The 11457-nt window shown below is 41.7% G+C and overlaps 1 protein-coding gene across 1 annotated transcript; it reads right to left on the reverse strand.

The window, feature by feature from the left end:
- Positions 1-6126: 6126 nt before the first annotated feature.
- On the reverse strand, positions 6127-11457 carry LOC143038281 (angiopoietin-related protein 2-like). The gene is made up of 6 exons (XM_076207301.1): positions 11318-11457; positions 10926-11114; positions 10716-10801; positions 6573-7272; positions 6350-6451; positions 6127-6172 (listed from the first exon to the last, which is right to left on the reverse strand). Exons 1-6 carry the CDS (start codon positions 11455-11457, stop codon positions 6127-6129), a joined length of 1263 nt encoding a protein of 420 aa, XP_076063416.1.

Genomic DNA, 11457 nt, shown 5'->3' on the forward strand with positions numbered 1-11457 from the left:
TCCCCGGTATGTTCCTGTTACGTGCTACCTTCTGCAGAGCTAGGTTCTGTGGGCTGCAACGTAACCATTGCATTGTAATTCGGTGCTTATTCGTACAATCGAACCTTACTGAGCTTACTTTTTTCAAGCGGTCGTATCGGAGAAGACTTGGAGAGCGAAGAAGACTTAGAGGGCCAAGCTGGAACAGCAGGGGAAAGGTTAGATCCTTCTTATACCACGACTGGAGTCTCCAGCCTCGTTCAGGTCGAGGCAGTGTCTACGACGGAAAGGCTCCGTCTTGGACATTTGGGATGACATGGGAACTGGGTGAGGTTTTGGATTTGTGTAGCAGTTGTTGGAAGGGTAGTGCCTCTGTTGTGCTCTATAGTCCCTGGGCGGAGTTTGAGAACTACTAGATATCCTGCGTCGAATTATAAATGGGCATCGTTAATAAGGGCGACTGCTGGATAGCCTGCAGGTGGCTGTCCTCGAGGTAATGTGCCAAGGCGTTAACGCAAGAGGAGACTAACCCCTCTCATATGGAGTCTATTCTAACATTTACCCCTATTTACCCGTGTATCTAATGTTATTTACCTGTTTTTTGGTCAACGGAGTACAAGCTCTACGCGTGGGAGCAATTCTTTGGTTGCATTGATAAAATTTTACTTATAACTTTCTCATAAAGTCTGACCCTACTCTTCCTTCTCCCATGCTGTTTCACGTACTAATACATCTGTAGGGAAATTGTATTTTTGATAAACTTCAAACACCTTTGTCTAATTCTCAGCTTCTTTCCACGTTCTTTGATAATTCTTCTGTTTTATGCCAGCTCTCTTTGTCTCCTACAAAGGTCAGCAGTTTTGCTTTATCTGGTCTTCATAGGTTCTCTCACCGAGACTGTTTTTTTTCTGGTTGCTCATTTGAAATTGTGCCTGTGTTTGTACTATTGCTTTGCGGAGACCACACAACTGAAGACGGAGTACCTGGAATGCAATGTGACTCAGGAAGGCGACCTTTTCATGCAGGACCACAAACAGCCGAAGGTGGAGGCCTTCAAATATCTCGGATCTTATGTAACGAAGGATGAAGATCTAGAAAAAGAGGGTGACTACAGGATCAAGTTGGCGTGGAACAATTGGCGGAGAGTATCAGGTGTGCTTTGTGACAAAAATATAAGTGCCAGAGTAAAAGGAAAGGTGTACAAGACAGTAGTGAGACCAGCGTTGTTGTACGGAGCGGAGACATGGGCACTGAAAAAGGTACAAGAAAGGAATCTGGACGTTGAGGTGGATGTGTGGGGTGACGAGGTTGGATAGGATAAAGAATTATAGGATTTGGAAGGACAGACTAAGAGAGGACCTTAAGGAGAAACATCTGGAGGAGGAGCAGGTGATGGACCGAAACAGGTGGAAACGACTAGCGAGGAACGGTGACCCCATATGAAAATGGGAAACGTCAACAGGAAAAGAAAGAAGAATATATATATATATATATATATATATATATATATATATATATATATGTATATATATATGTATATACATATATATATGTATATATATACATATATATATATTTATATATATGTATATATATATTTATATATATGTATATATATATATATATGTATGCATGAGTTGTTAAAGTCTAAAGCTACTATAGCATTATTCTCTTTATAGAATTTCTTTTCTATGTTGCACATCAATGTGTGGTAGTGTGGATGCAGATCTCATAGTAGGGTAATGAAGTCCATGGTATATTTTCCTCTAGACGTCTTTCGGTCTTAACTGGCCATCTTCAGGAGGTATTAACTGGTCGAATAGTTGACGGAGAATGACTCGGTTTGGCATGCTGCTGATATATATCAGCCGTGGACCGGAGAGCTGAAACGTCCGCCCTCCAATCAGCGCACGGGAAGCTCTCGCTGTTTTCTGGTTGGTAGCGATGTTTCAGGCTGCTGCTGGATATTGATAGCGGGTTTTTTATTGTAAATAAGCACCGCTTTTTTCATTTTTAGTCGTCTGGTGTCTTTGTTTTTTTCGATGATGGTGGTAGTGCCTCTCATATGATGTCCCTTATGTGCGAGTCCATGCTCGTACAAGTAGTGTCTTCTTATGGCGCCGTCCTGCAGATGTGCTGAAATCCTCTTTGACAGTGTTGTAGTGGTGACGCTGATGTACTGAGAATTTAGGGGACTGCAGTCACCACTGGAACATATGTGTTGGTACACGACGTTCACCTCTTGTTTTTTACTTGTCTTTGGGAGGCAGCTGTTCTTTACGACTAGGTTGGATGTCTTTCTTGTTAGTAATAAATGACGAGGTCGATTTTTGAAGCCGAGTCCGTGGATTTGACGTTCTTGTAGATGATATTTTTCAGGACTTTCGTCATCCTTGTAGGCTGAAGACATAGTACAACCAGCTACATCAAACATAAAACTTGTACAGTAGTACTATGTCTTCAGCTTACAAGGATGACGAAAAAGCCTTAAAAGAGATGGCCAGATAAGATCGAAAGACATCATAAGGAAAATATACTTTGATCTTAAGTACCCTACTACGAGATCTACATCCAGACGGCCGCACATTGGTGCGCAATATTGAAAATAAATTCTATAAAGAGAATAATGGCATTGCAGCTGTAGACTTTGACAACGCATGTATTATTAATGACCTACTTCCAATATATATGTATATATATATATATATATATATATATACATATATATATATATATACACATATATATACATATATATATATATATATATATATATATATATATATATATAAATATATGTATATTTGGTCACCGTTGACTAACTGGTTGCCACTCTTATGTTGTCAATGTAATGTGTCTTATGACAGTTTATAAATACGAATGGTCCAAATTTCTTTCTCCCCTTCATATTTGTAATTGCATTGTTTCCAATTTTATCAACTCTAATTTTCCATTTCTGATTTTATTGATTTATATCATCTCTATGTGCCTGTAACAACTTATAATATTTTTTCTCTCTTTTAATAGTCTTAGTATTACTTACACTTACACGCCCTTGCTAGTCTTCTCGGTCTCTCCAATCAAGCTCCCATGCAGCGAACCTTCCCACTTCAAATAACTCAACGGGCTTGGTCGACTTGCCCTAACCGTGTGTTCTGTCGGTTTCCTCTTCCATCGCGGTTTATCTCTTGTGGGGGATTACCTCCCATGGTATTTGCCATTAGCGAAAACACTTATGAGTCATTAGGGTATTCCCCCTTTGAGCTTTTATATGGTCGACAAGTGAGAAGAAGTTTTAATATTCTAAAAAGTCAGTGGTACAATGAGAGCCCTAACCACTCCAAGCAGACTGTAAATAAACTTGTAGATCAGTTGAAACACCGAATGAAAGTTGTTTGAATCATTTCTTTAGAACTTTAGGCTAGCTCAATAAAAAACGAAGTAGCATTCTGATGTTAAAACTAAACTGAGAGATTTTAAGCCTATTGATGAAGTTTTACTTTATTTGCCAATTCCAGTAGCTCCCCTTTCAAATAAATTCCAAGGTCCATATACTTTGTCACATAGTGATAATAAATTAAATTACGTTGTACTTACGCCAGATAGCCGTAAAGACTCAAAATTAGTTCAAATCAACTTAATGAACCTATATCACCAAAGGGACCCTACTGATGAACTACGGAAACTAGTATCTTTAATTTCAAATGTTACCCCCCTTGATTCCATCCTTAACATACGAAAACCACAAACAAGTACTCCTAACTCCATCTAACTTGAAAAAACAGAGAAATTACTCTCTAACCTTTTGCCACCGCACCACGATGACATCATGCAACTCCTCACCAAATACCGTATGGTATGTAGACACCACCCTGGTCTCTGTGCCATTGCAGAGAACGACATAGTGCTCCATCAGAGTCCATACACATTGCCCCCTCGCAAGCTGCAGAATCTTTGAGTAGAGGTCAATTATTTACTAGAGACGGGACTAGCCGTTCCCAGTTCATCTCCATGGGCTTCACCCTGTCTGCTCGTGCCTAAGGATAATGGCGGGTGGCAGCTCTGCACGGACTATTGTAACCTCAACGACGTTACGGTGAAGGATAGCTGTCTGCTTCCCCTCATGGACACCTTAGTTGATAATGTGTCTAACTAAAATAAGACTCTTCAATGGCTATCAATAAATTCTCCTATCCCCATAAGCCTAATAATCATCCTCCTTCATGAACTTTTTTGGCCTTTATAGTTACGCCGTTTTACCCTTCGGGCTATGTAATGCCCCTCCTACTTTACAAAAGGCTGTTAATGTAACCATGTCTGGGTTACCTAACACCCATGCATACTTAAACGACCTCATTATCTTAGTAGATACCTGGTCCGACCACATGAACAAATTAGATGATCTCCTTGATTGCCTAGCAACGAACGTGCTCGTCATCAACTTGCGAAATTCACGCTCGAAAACGCTACGGTAGCGTATCTTGGGTACGTCGTGGGGAATGGACAATGCTGACCCAAACAAACCAGTGGGGAGGTCATCCTTAGATTTTCTGTTACCAAGAACCGCAAATCCCTTCAATGGTTCTTGGGAATGGTGGGATATTACCACCGCTTCTGTCGGAATTTCTCGTCTGTAGCTGACTCCCTTAATGCTTTCACCAACCCAAAGGGATAAGTTTGTCTGGACCATCGAATTCCAGACGTCCTTCAAAGCACTCAAACAATTCCTAATTAACGAGTCAGTGTCTCAAACCCCAGGCTTCTCCAGTCCCTTTGTACTGCAAGTGGATGCAGTTGAAGATGGAATCGGAGCTGCTCTTCTACAAACAAGAGCAGACGACAAAATTTTGCATTCCGTCTGCTACTACTCAGCGAAACTTCTCCCTCACCAACGAGCCTACTCCACAGTCCACAGTGGAAAAAGAAGCCCTGCCGATGGTTTCAGCCTTCTCCCATATTGAGTGCTATCTTAGTGTGCTCCCGTGGCTGAGACCTTGCTTTACACTGATCACAACCCCTTGCTATTCATCTGATAAAGCCCGTCTCAGTAATCAACGTATTTTCCACTGGGCCTTTGCTTTCCAATCGTTACACTTCTGTGTGACCCACATACGCGGAGAAGATAACATCCATGCCATTGCCTTGTCAAAAGGAACAAATATTTTTCCTCCCCCCGTGTCGAACGAACTTCCAGTCCAGCAATAAAGAGGTTTAGCTATGGGTGGTCCTTTAAGTGCAGTGATGTGCTCTCTATGAGTTAGAGCCACCCAGGAGTCATCTGGTAGAAACTGATTTGGAGACATTCATCATATGATCATAATAATTATTTTGTGGCATCTAAAACATGATACACAACAAACATGTGTGTGTGTGTGTGTGTATGTGTGTGTGTGTGTGTGTGTGTGTGTGTGTGTGTGTGTGTGTGTGTGTGTGTGTGTGTGTGTGTGTGTGTGTGTGTGTGTGTGTGTGTGTGTGTGTGTGTGTGTGTGTGTGTGTGTGTGTGTGCGTGTGTGCGTGTGTGTGTGTGTGTGTGTGCGTGTGTGTGTGTGTGTGTGTGTGTGTGTGTGTGTGTGTGTGTGTGTGTGTGTGTGTGTGTGTGTGTGTGTGTTTGTGTGTGTGTGTGTGTGTGTGTGTGTGTGTGTGTGTGTGTGCCAAATGGTAATCTACATAGGAAAGAAGATAATTCCATAGAGTTTACATTTTCACCAATAAACATACCTAGCTTTTTATTTTGTGTTTGTTGTTTAACCTTATATTCTAAGCTATAATAGGAGATGATGCACATATATGGAAATTTGTACTTCTGTACGTTTCCTATATGTGTGGTCTTTTTTATCTTTATTCATGAGACTTGACATTTTTATTTTGTCCCAAACCAAGTGATTGTTTATCAATTTTTTTCACTCCCTTTGATAACGTGAATATTACTGTTTTCCTCCAGTAATAGTAGGTCAAATTTGTTCAATTTCATTGTTTTTATCTGCAGTGCTGCAAACTAGTTTCGTTATTACTTTCTGTATTCTCTTAACATTCTTTATATCCGTCATTTTGAGGAAAGTCAGGTGCACTGCTTCACACTATAGTCTAAGTCGGATTTAATAGTATGTGATATTTTTCGTCACCTCAGCCACGTGAGGAGAAACCACTCTATTCGTTTAACCTCCATGTACTACTCTTGGTTATATTGATATGACTGTCAAGAGACAAGGAACTTCTGAATTTTGCTCCCATAATTTCTCTCTCTCTCTCTTTTTTTTTTTTTTAGTTGCTTAATTTCCCAATCAATAATTTAGTGATGATATTTGTTTATAAGGGGACACTGTTAACTGTGTGTGTACATGCTGTGTGTGCATGTATTTGTGTATCTTACCCTTCAGCACAATTGCCTGTATACGCGTCGTTATCGTTATCGTAAGTCGAGAACTTTTGACCAGAGTGAACTGATAAGCTGTCTCCAGCATCACCAGTGTACCTGAGCAGGAAATTAGTAAAGAGGACGGAAACAAAGGTTACATAAGATAGATACTATTAAGTGCATTGCTTTAAGGCTTAAGTCTCACTAACACTAAACTTGTTATCATCATGGTATTTACCTTCCGCAGTTCATGATATATTTGGAGTCCGAGTCCCTGACGTGGAAGAAACCGTAGTTGGCCCACCTCGTGGCGTTGTCGAAGTCGGCCAGGTCGATGTGGAGCTCCTGGAGGCTGTGCGACGTCAGGTGGTGAATATTTTCGAGACCGAGCCAATGCTCACCCTCAACGTCCCTGAAGCTCCTCTCGTATTCTATGTAGGTACGATAGAAGTCCTCGTAAGGAGGGAGGTCGTCGCGTCTTTGAACCACTGTCCATCCTCCACCACCTGTCTCCTGATCACAAAAGACTTTGAGGACCCAGTTGGGACAGCACGGGAAAGGATAGATCCTTTTGACACCACGACCAGAGTCTCCTGCCTCCTTAAGGTCGAGGCAGTGTCGAGGACGGGAAGGCTCCTTTTTGGACGTAAGGGATTGAGGTGGGGACTGGGTGAGGTTTTGAAGTATGTGGAGCAGTGCTTGTAAGTGCAGTATCTCTGTTGTGTTCTGTAGTTCCTGGACAGACCTTGAGAGGTGCTGGATGTCCAGCGTAATGTTATGAATGGCCAGTGCAAACAAAGGCGACTGCTGTAGTGCCTGTGGGTTGCTGTCCTCGTAACACTGTGCCAGGGCGCGACTGACGCATGAAGGTGCGAAACCCGCCAACTCCAGGAGCGAAGAGGCGGAGGCCCTCGATAGCTTTTGTCCGCCACAAGGAACTACGGTGATTGAAATATAGAACAAGACCAATAGCATCTGGAACTCGACTGTCTTCGCGTGCATCTTGTTTTCGTGTATACCGAGAAACGGTAATACGATGCTGCCTCTGCAGATATCAAGTACGTGCTCTGGTGTCCCATGGCCCTATGAACTCGCTATCAACGGACGCTCTAATATATTGTGTGTTCGACCAGGATTCCACCTTCCACCATGTCACGAGTTTGGAAAACCGTGTGCTTTTAAGACATTTGTTGAAGAAAATAACTTAATTAAGAAAATTGTTTCATCAATAACTCCTATATTTTGTTATAAAGCAAATACCTAAAAACGCTAGTATTTCAATGTAAAAAGTATTGCAGTTTCTGTCGTTGGTGTCTCAGTCCTCTTAATAGACATAACTAGGGCAAGACAACCACAAGGTCGAATTCATGGTTTTTCCCGTTGCTCACATATATCACCACATTATTTTCCTTACTCATATATGAGAATTTAGTGCCATTAACTTTCTTCAAACATGTTCTTCCTTGAATTTGTTTGCTTATGTAATTCGGTATGCCTGTGGTTCTCTAAAAATGCATACTTTGTACCATTATACAATTAAAAGCTATGATAATTGATAATTGATAATTGATATATTTTTTGCCAACCTTAATTAAAATACGTATATGCAAAGAGATTAAACATTTTTTCTAGAGAAAGGAAAATGAGGTGAATTGACAGGTGACAGAAAGCCATATAGAATTTAACTCAGAAGTCAAGTAGAAAGTTGAATTTGAGAATTACAGGAGAGCGAGTGGTAAAAGAGATTGTGGATGGGTGTCTTCTCAATAAGCTTGAAGAGGAGTGGAATACCAAACATGTTATTAAACACGGCCAATTATCTATCTATCTATCTACTATCTAGCTATGTACACATCCTACATATACAGTAGAATTATATATAATCATGTAATACATATATATATATACATATACATACAAATACTTATATATATATGTATATATATATATATAAACATAGATATATGTATATGTATATATATATATATATATATATATATATATATATATATATATATTAATCACGAAAAACCCACAGTCGGAATAAAAAGGAAACTTTAGAAGAAAGTATAACTTCTATATTTCGGCTAATAACTATAGCCCTCTTAAGGAAAGTACAGATTACAAGAATTTGCAGAAACATAAGTACAATTGAGATGTGAGTAGAACGGGAACATGCTGAGCTAAAACAGGACAATCCGGCACGCAAGGCGGAGTCAGAAGTGAGGGAATGTGTGGGTGAAGGTGTGAGGTCAAGAGGGAAGCGGGCTGGAAGCGAGGCCAGGAGGGTGATAATTCTTAACCAAGCGGCTCACAGCTAGCCGTGAGATTATATCCGGGGACGATTGACCTTTGGAAATGTTCAAGTTCGGACATTCTTCGATTTAGGCTGATTCAAAAAATTTTCTTTTAAAGCTATAAGTTGGACTTGAACAAAATTTTGGCCTTGTCCCAGTCAAGACTGATTTTTTATATTGACGTGTTGGAACACAGCGGAATTTTCCTAGGCATACCTAATGGATCTTTTGTGCTCCATTAACCTGGTGTTAAGATCCCTTCCGGTCTGACCAAGGTCCACTAAATCACAATCTTTACTAGGAAGGCTATGCACTCCTGGGGACTCATTTCCCTTTAACCTTTGATGAACATTAATAATTTATTTGTGAACAGTGTTAGGGTAATGGTAGGCAACTGTAAGACGCTTGTTGGGCATTAATTTAAAAGAAGGACTGATAGAGCTACAATGGGGGATTTTCAAAGCATCTTTGAAAGAGAGTTGTGTGATGGGAACTGAATTTTTAAGGTGGCTTGCTGTAGCCTTGCTGAGGGCTTGATCCAAGACCAGGATAGGTGTGCCAAATTTAGTTGCCTTTTGAATTTATGCGCAAAGATCGTGAAATGTAACTATCATATATCACTCAAAAATCATGCAGAATCTGAACAGTAAAAACCAGACAATTGCCCCAAGGTGAATAAAGCTCATTCAGTAACAGCAATCACGTCAAGTGTTTATTTCTCAGTGGTTACACTATTGTTTTCAAAATATCTGTTAGACATTTCTCTCGATATTTGCATACAGAATACATCACGGATTATTACAGACATTTTTTTATTACGCGACCTATTCTGTTTGTTCATAGGGGACATCAAGGCTTGAACGACGTAGAGGGCCTGATTTTCATTTCCACTCTGCGCAAAGAGTAGTGTTGTCCCCTCCATGCATACCACGTTACTCCGTCAGCGTAAGACTCCGTCGGCCCTTTCAGGTACTTGCCGTTTAGGTTTGTCGCATGGTATTTCATATACCACCAAGCACCCTTATAGCTAAAGGTAGGAGGTACTCATCATTATGTATTTTTTGCTCATGACAATCATAATTAAAAGTAGAGGTTATGATAAGGATATCAATTGTTCTATAGTGCCACACATGTGGCCGAGAAAAAAGGAACAACGTTAGAAAAAAAGTAAATGAATGAATGTGCATATAAAATGTGTGTGTGTGTGTGTGTGTGTGTGTGTGTGTGTGTGTGTGTGTGTGTGTGTGTGTGTGTGTGTGTGTGTGTGTGTGTCTGTGTGTGTGTGTGTGTGTGTGTGTGTCTGTGTGTGTGTGTGTGTGTGTGATTAACCATGGTCTTGGATCACGTGTTGGAATCGTGATTGACATCTATTACCAATCGGATGAGAGTTCAGAATTCATAGATGACCGACCTCTGGGTAATATTGCGACCTTACACACACACACACACACACACACACACACACACACACACACACACACACACACACACACACACACACACACACACACACACACACACACGGCCCGGTGGCGGATTTGGTAAGGCACTGGCCTCACAAGCCGGAGAACCGGGGTTCGATTCCCCGGCCGGGCGGAGACAAGTTGGGTTTGTCTCCTTTCACGTGTAGCCCCTGTTCACCTAGCAGCGAGTAGGTACGGGACGTTAGTCAAGGAGTTGTGACCTTGCATTCCCGGTGTGTGGAGTGTGAGTGGTCTCAGACCTACCCAGAGATCGGCAAATAATGAGCTCTGAGCTCACTGCCGTAGGGTGGTGTCTGGCTGTCTCGAAGAGGCTGCAGCAGATCCGAGGTGAATACACACACACACACACACACACACACACACACACACACACACACACACACACACACACACACACACACACACACACACACACACACACACACACACACACACACACATACACACACATGATTACGCAGTGGCAGAGTTTCCGGCCACCACTACTGCGGTTCGGGTTCGAATCTCGCCTAGGGCTGAAATAATTTCAGTTTGTATGTACGTGTTTTGTGTTCAAATAATTGTGTTTGTTAAAGGTACCTTACCTAACAGCATAATTGCCTGTATACGCGTCATTATCGTTATCTTGAGTCGAGAACTTGTGTCCAGAATGACCTGATAAACTGTCTGCAGCATTACCAGTGTACCTGTAGCAGAAAAATAGGAAAAAGGACGGAAGCAAAGGTTACATGAAATAGATACCATCGAGTACAATGCTCCAATGCTTAAAGTCTCACTAATACTAAACTTGTTATCATCACGGTCTATTACCTTCCGCAATTCATGACGTATTTAGAGTCCGAGTCCTTGACGTTGAAAAAACCGTACTTGGCCCACCTCGTGGCGTTGTCGAAGTAGGCCAGGTCGATGCGGAGCTCCTGGAGGCTGTGCGACGTCAGGTGGTGTAAGTTTTCGAGACCGAGCCAATGCTCATCCTCCACGTCTCCGAATTCTCGTATTCTATCCAGGTACGATAGAATTCCTGGTAAGGAGGGAGGTCGTCGCGTTTTTGTACAACAGTCAATCCTCCACCATCTGTCTTCTGGTCACAAAAGACTTGGAGGACCCAGTTGAGACAGCAGGGGAAGGGATAGATCCTTCTAACACCACGGCCGGAGTCTCCATCCTCCTTCAGGTCGAGGCAGTGTCGAGTTCAGGAAGACTCCGTCTTGGGGACCAGGGATTTAGATGGGAACTGGGTGAGGTTTTGGAGGGCATGGAGCAGTGCTTGCAAGGGCAGTATCTCTGCAGTGTTCTGTAGTTCCTGAACCGAGCTTGACAGCTGCTGGATGTCCAGCGTCAT

The sequence above is a fragment of the Oratosquilla oratoria genome, chromosome 24 (genome assembly GCF_046742065.1).
Source record: "Oratosquilla oratoria isolate Oo_2021 chromosome 24, ASM4674206v1, whole genome shotgun sequence".
NCBI lineage: Eukaryota > Metazoa > Arthropoda > Malacostraca > Stomatopoda > Squillidae > Oratosquilla > Oratosquilla oratoria.

What these genes read in the sequence shown, in the direction of transcription:
- LOC143038281 (XM_076207301.1), bottom strand. Translation starts at nt 11,457, where the DNA reads ATGACGCTGGACATCCAGCAGCTGTCAAGCTCGGTTCAGGAACTACAG. An exon ending in TCCCTGGTCCCCAAGACGGA is followed by an intron (nt 11,115 to 11,317) that starts GTCTTCCTGAAC and finishes GTACCTGGATAG; the next exon opens with AATACGAGAATTCGGAGACG. An exon ending in ACAGGCAATTGTGCTGAAGG is followed by an intron (nt 6,173 to 6,349) that starts GTAAGATACACA and finishes GTCTCTTGACAG; the next exon opens with TCATATCAATATAACCAAGA.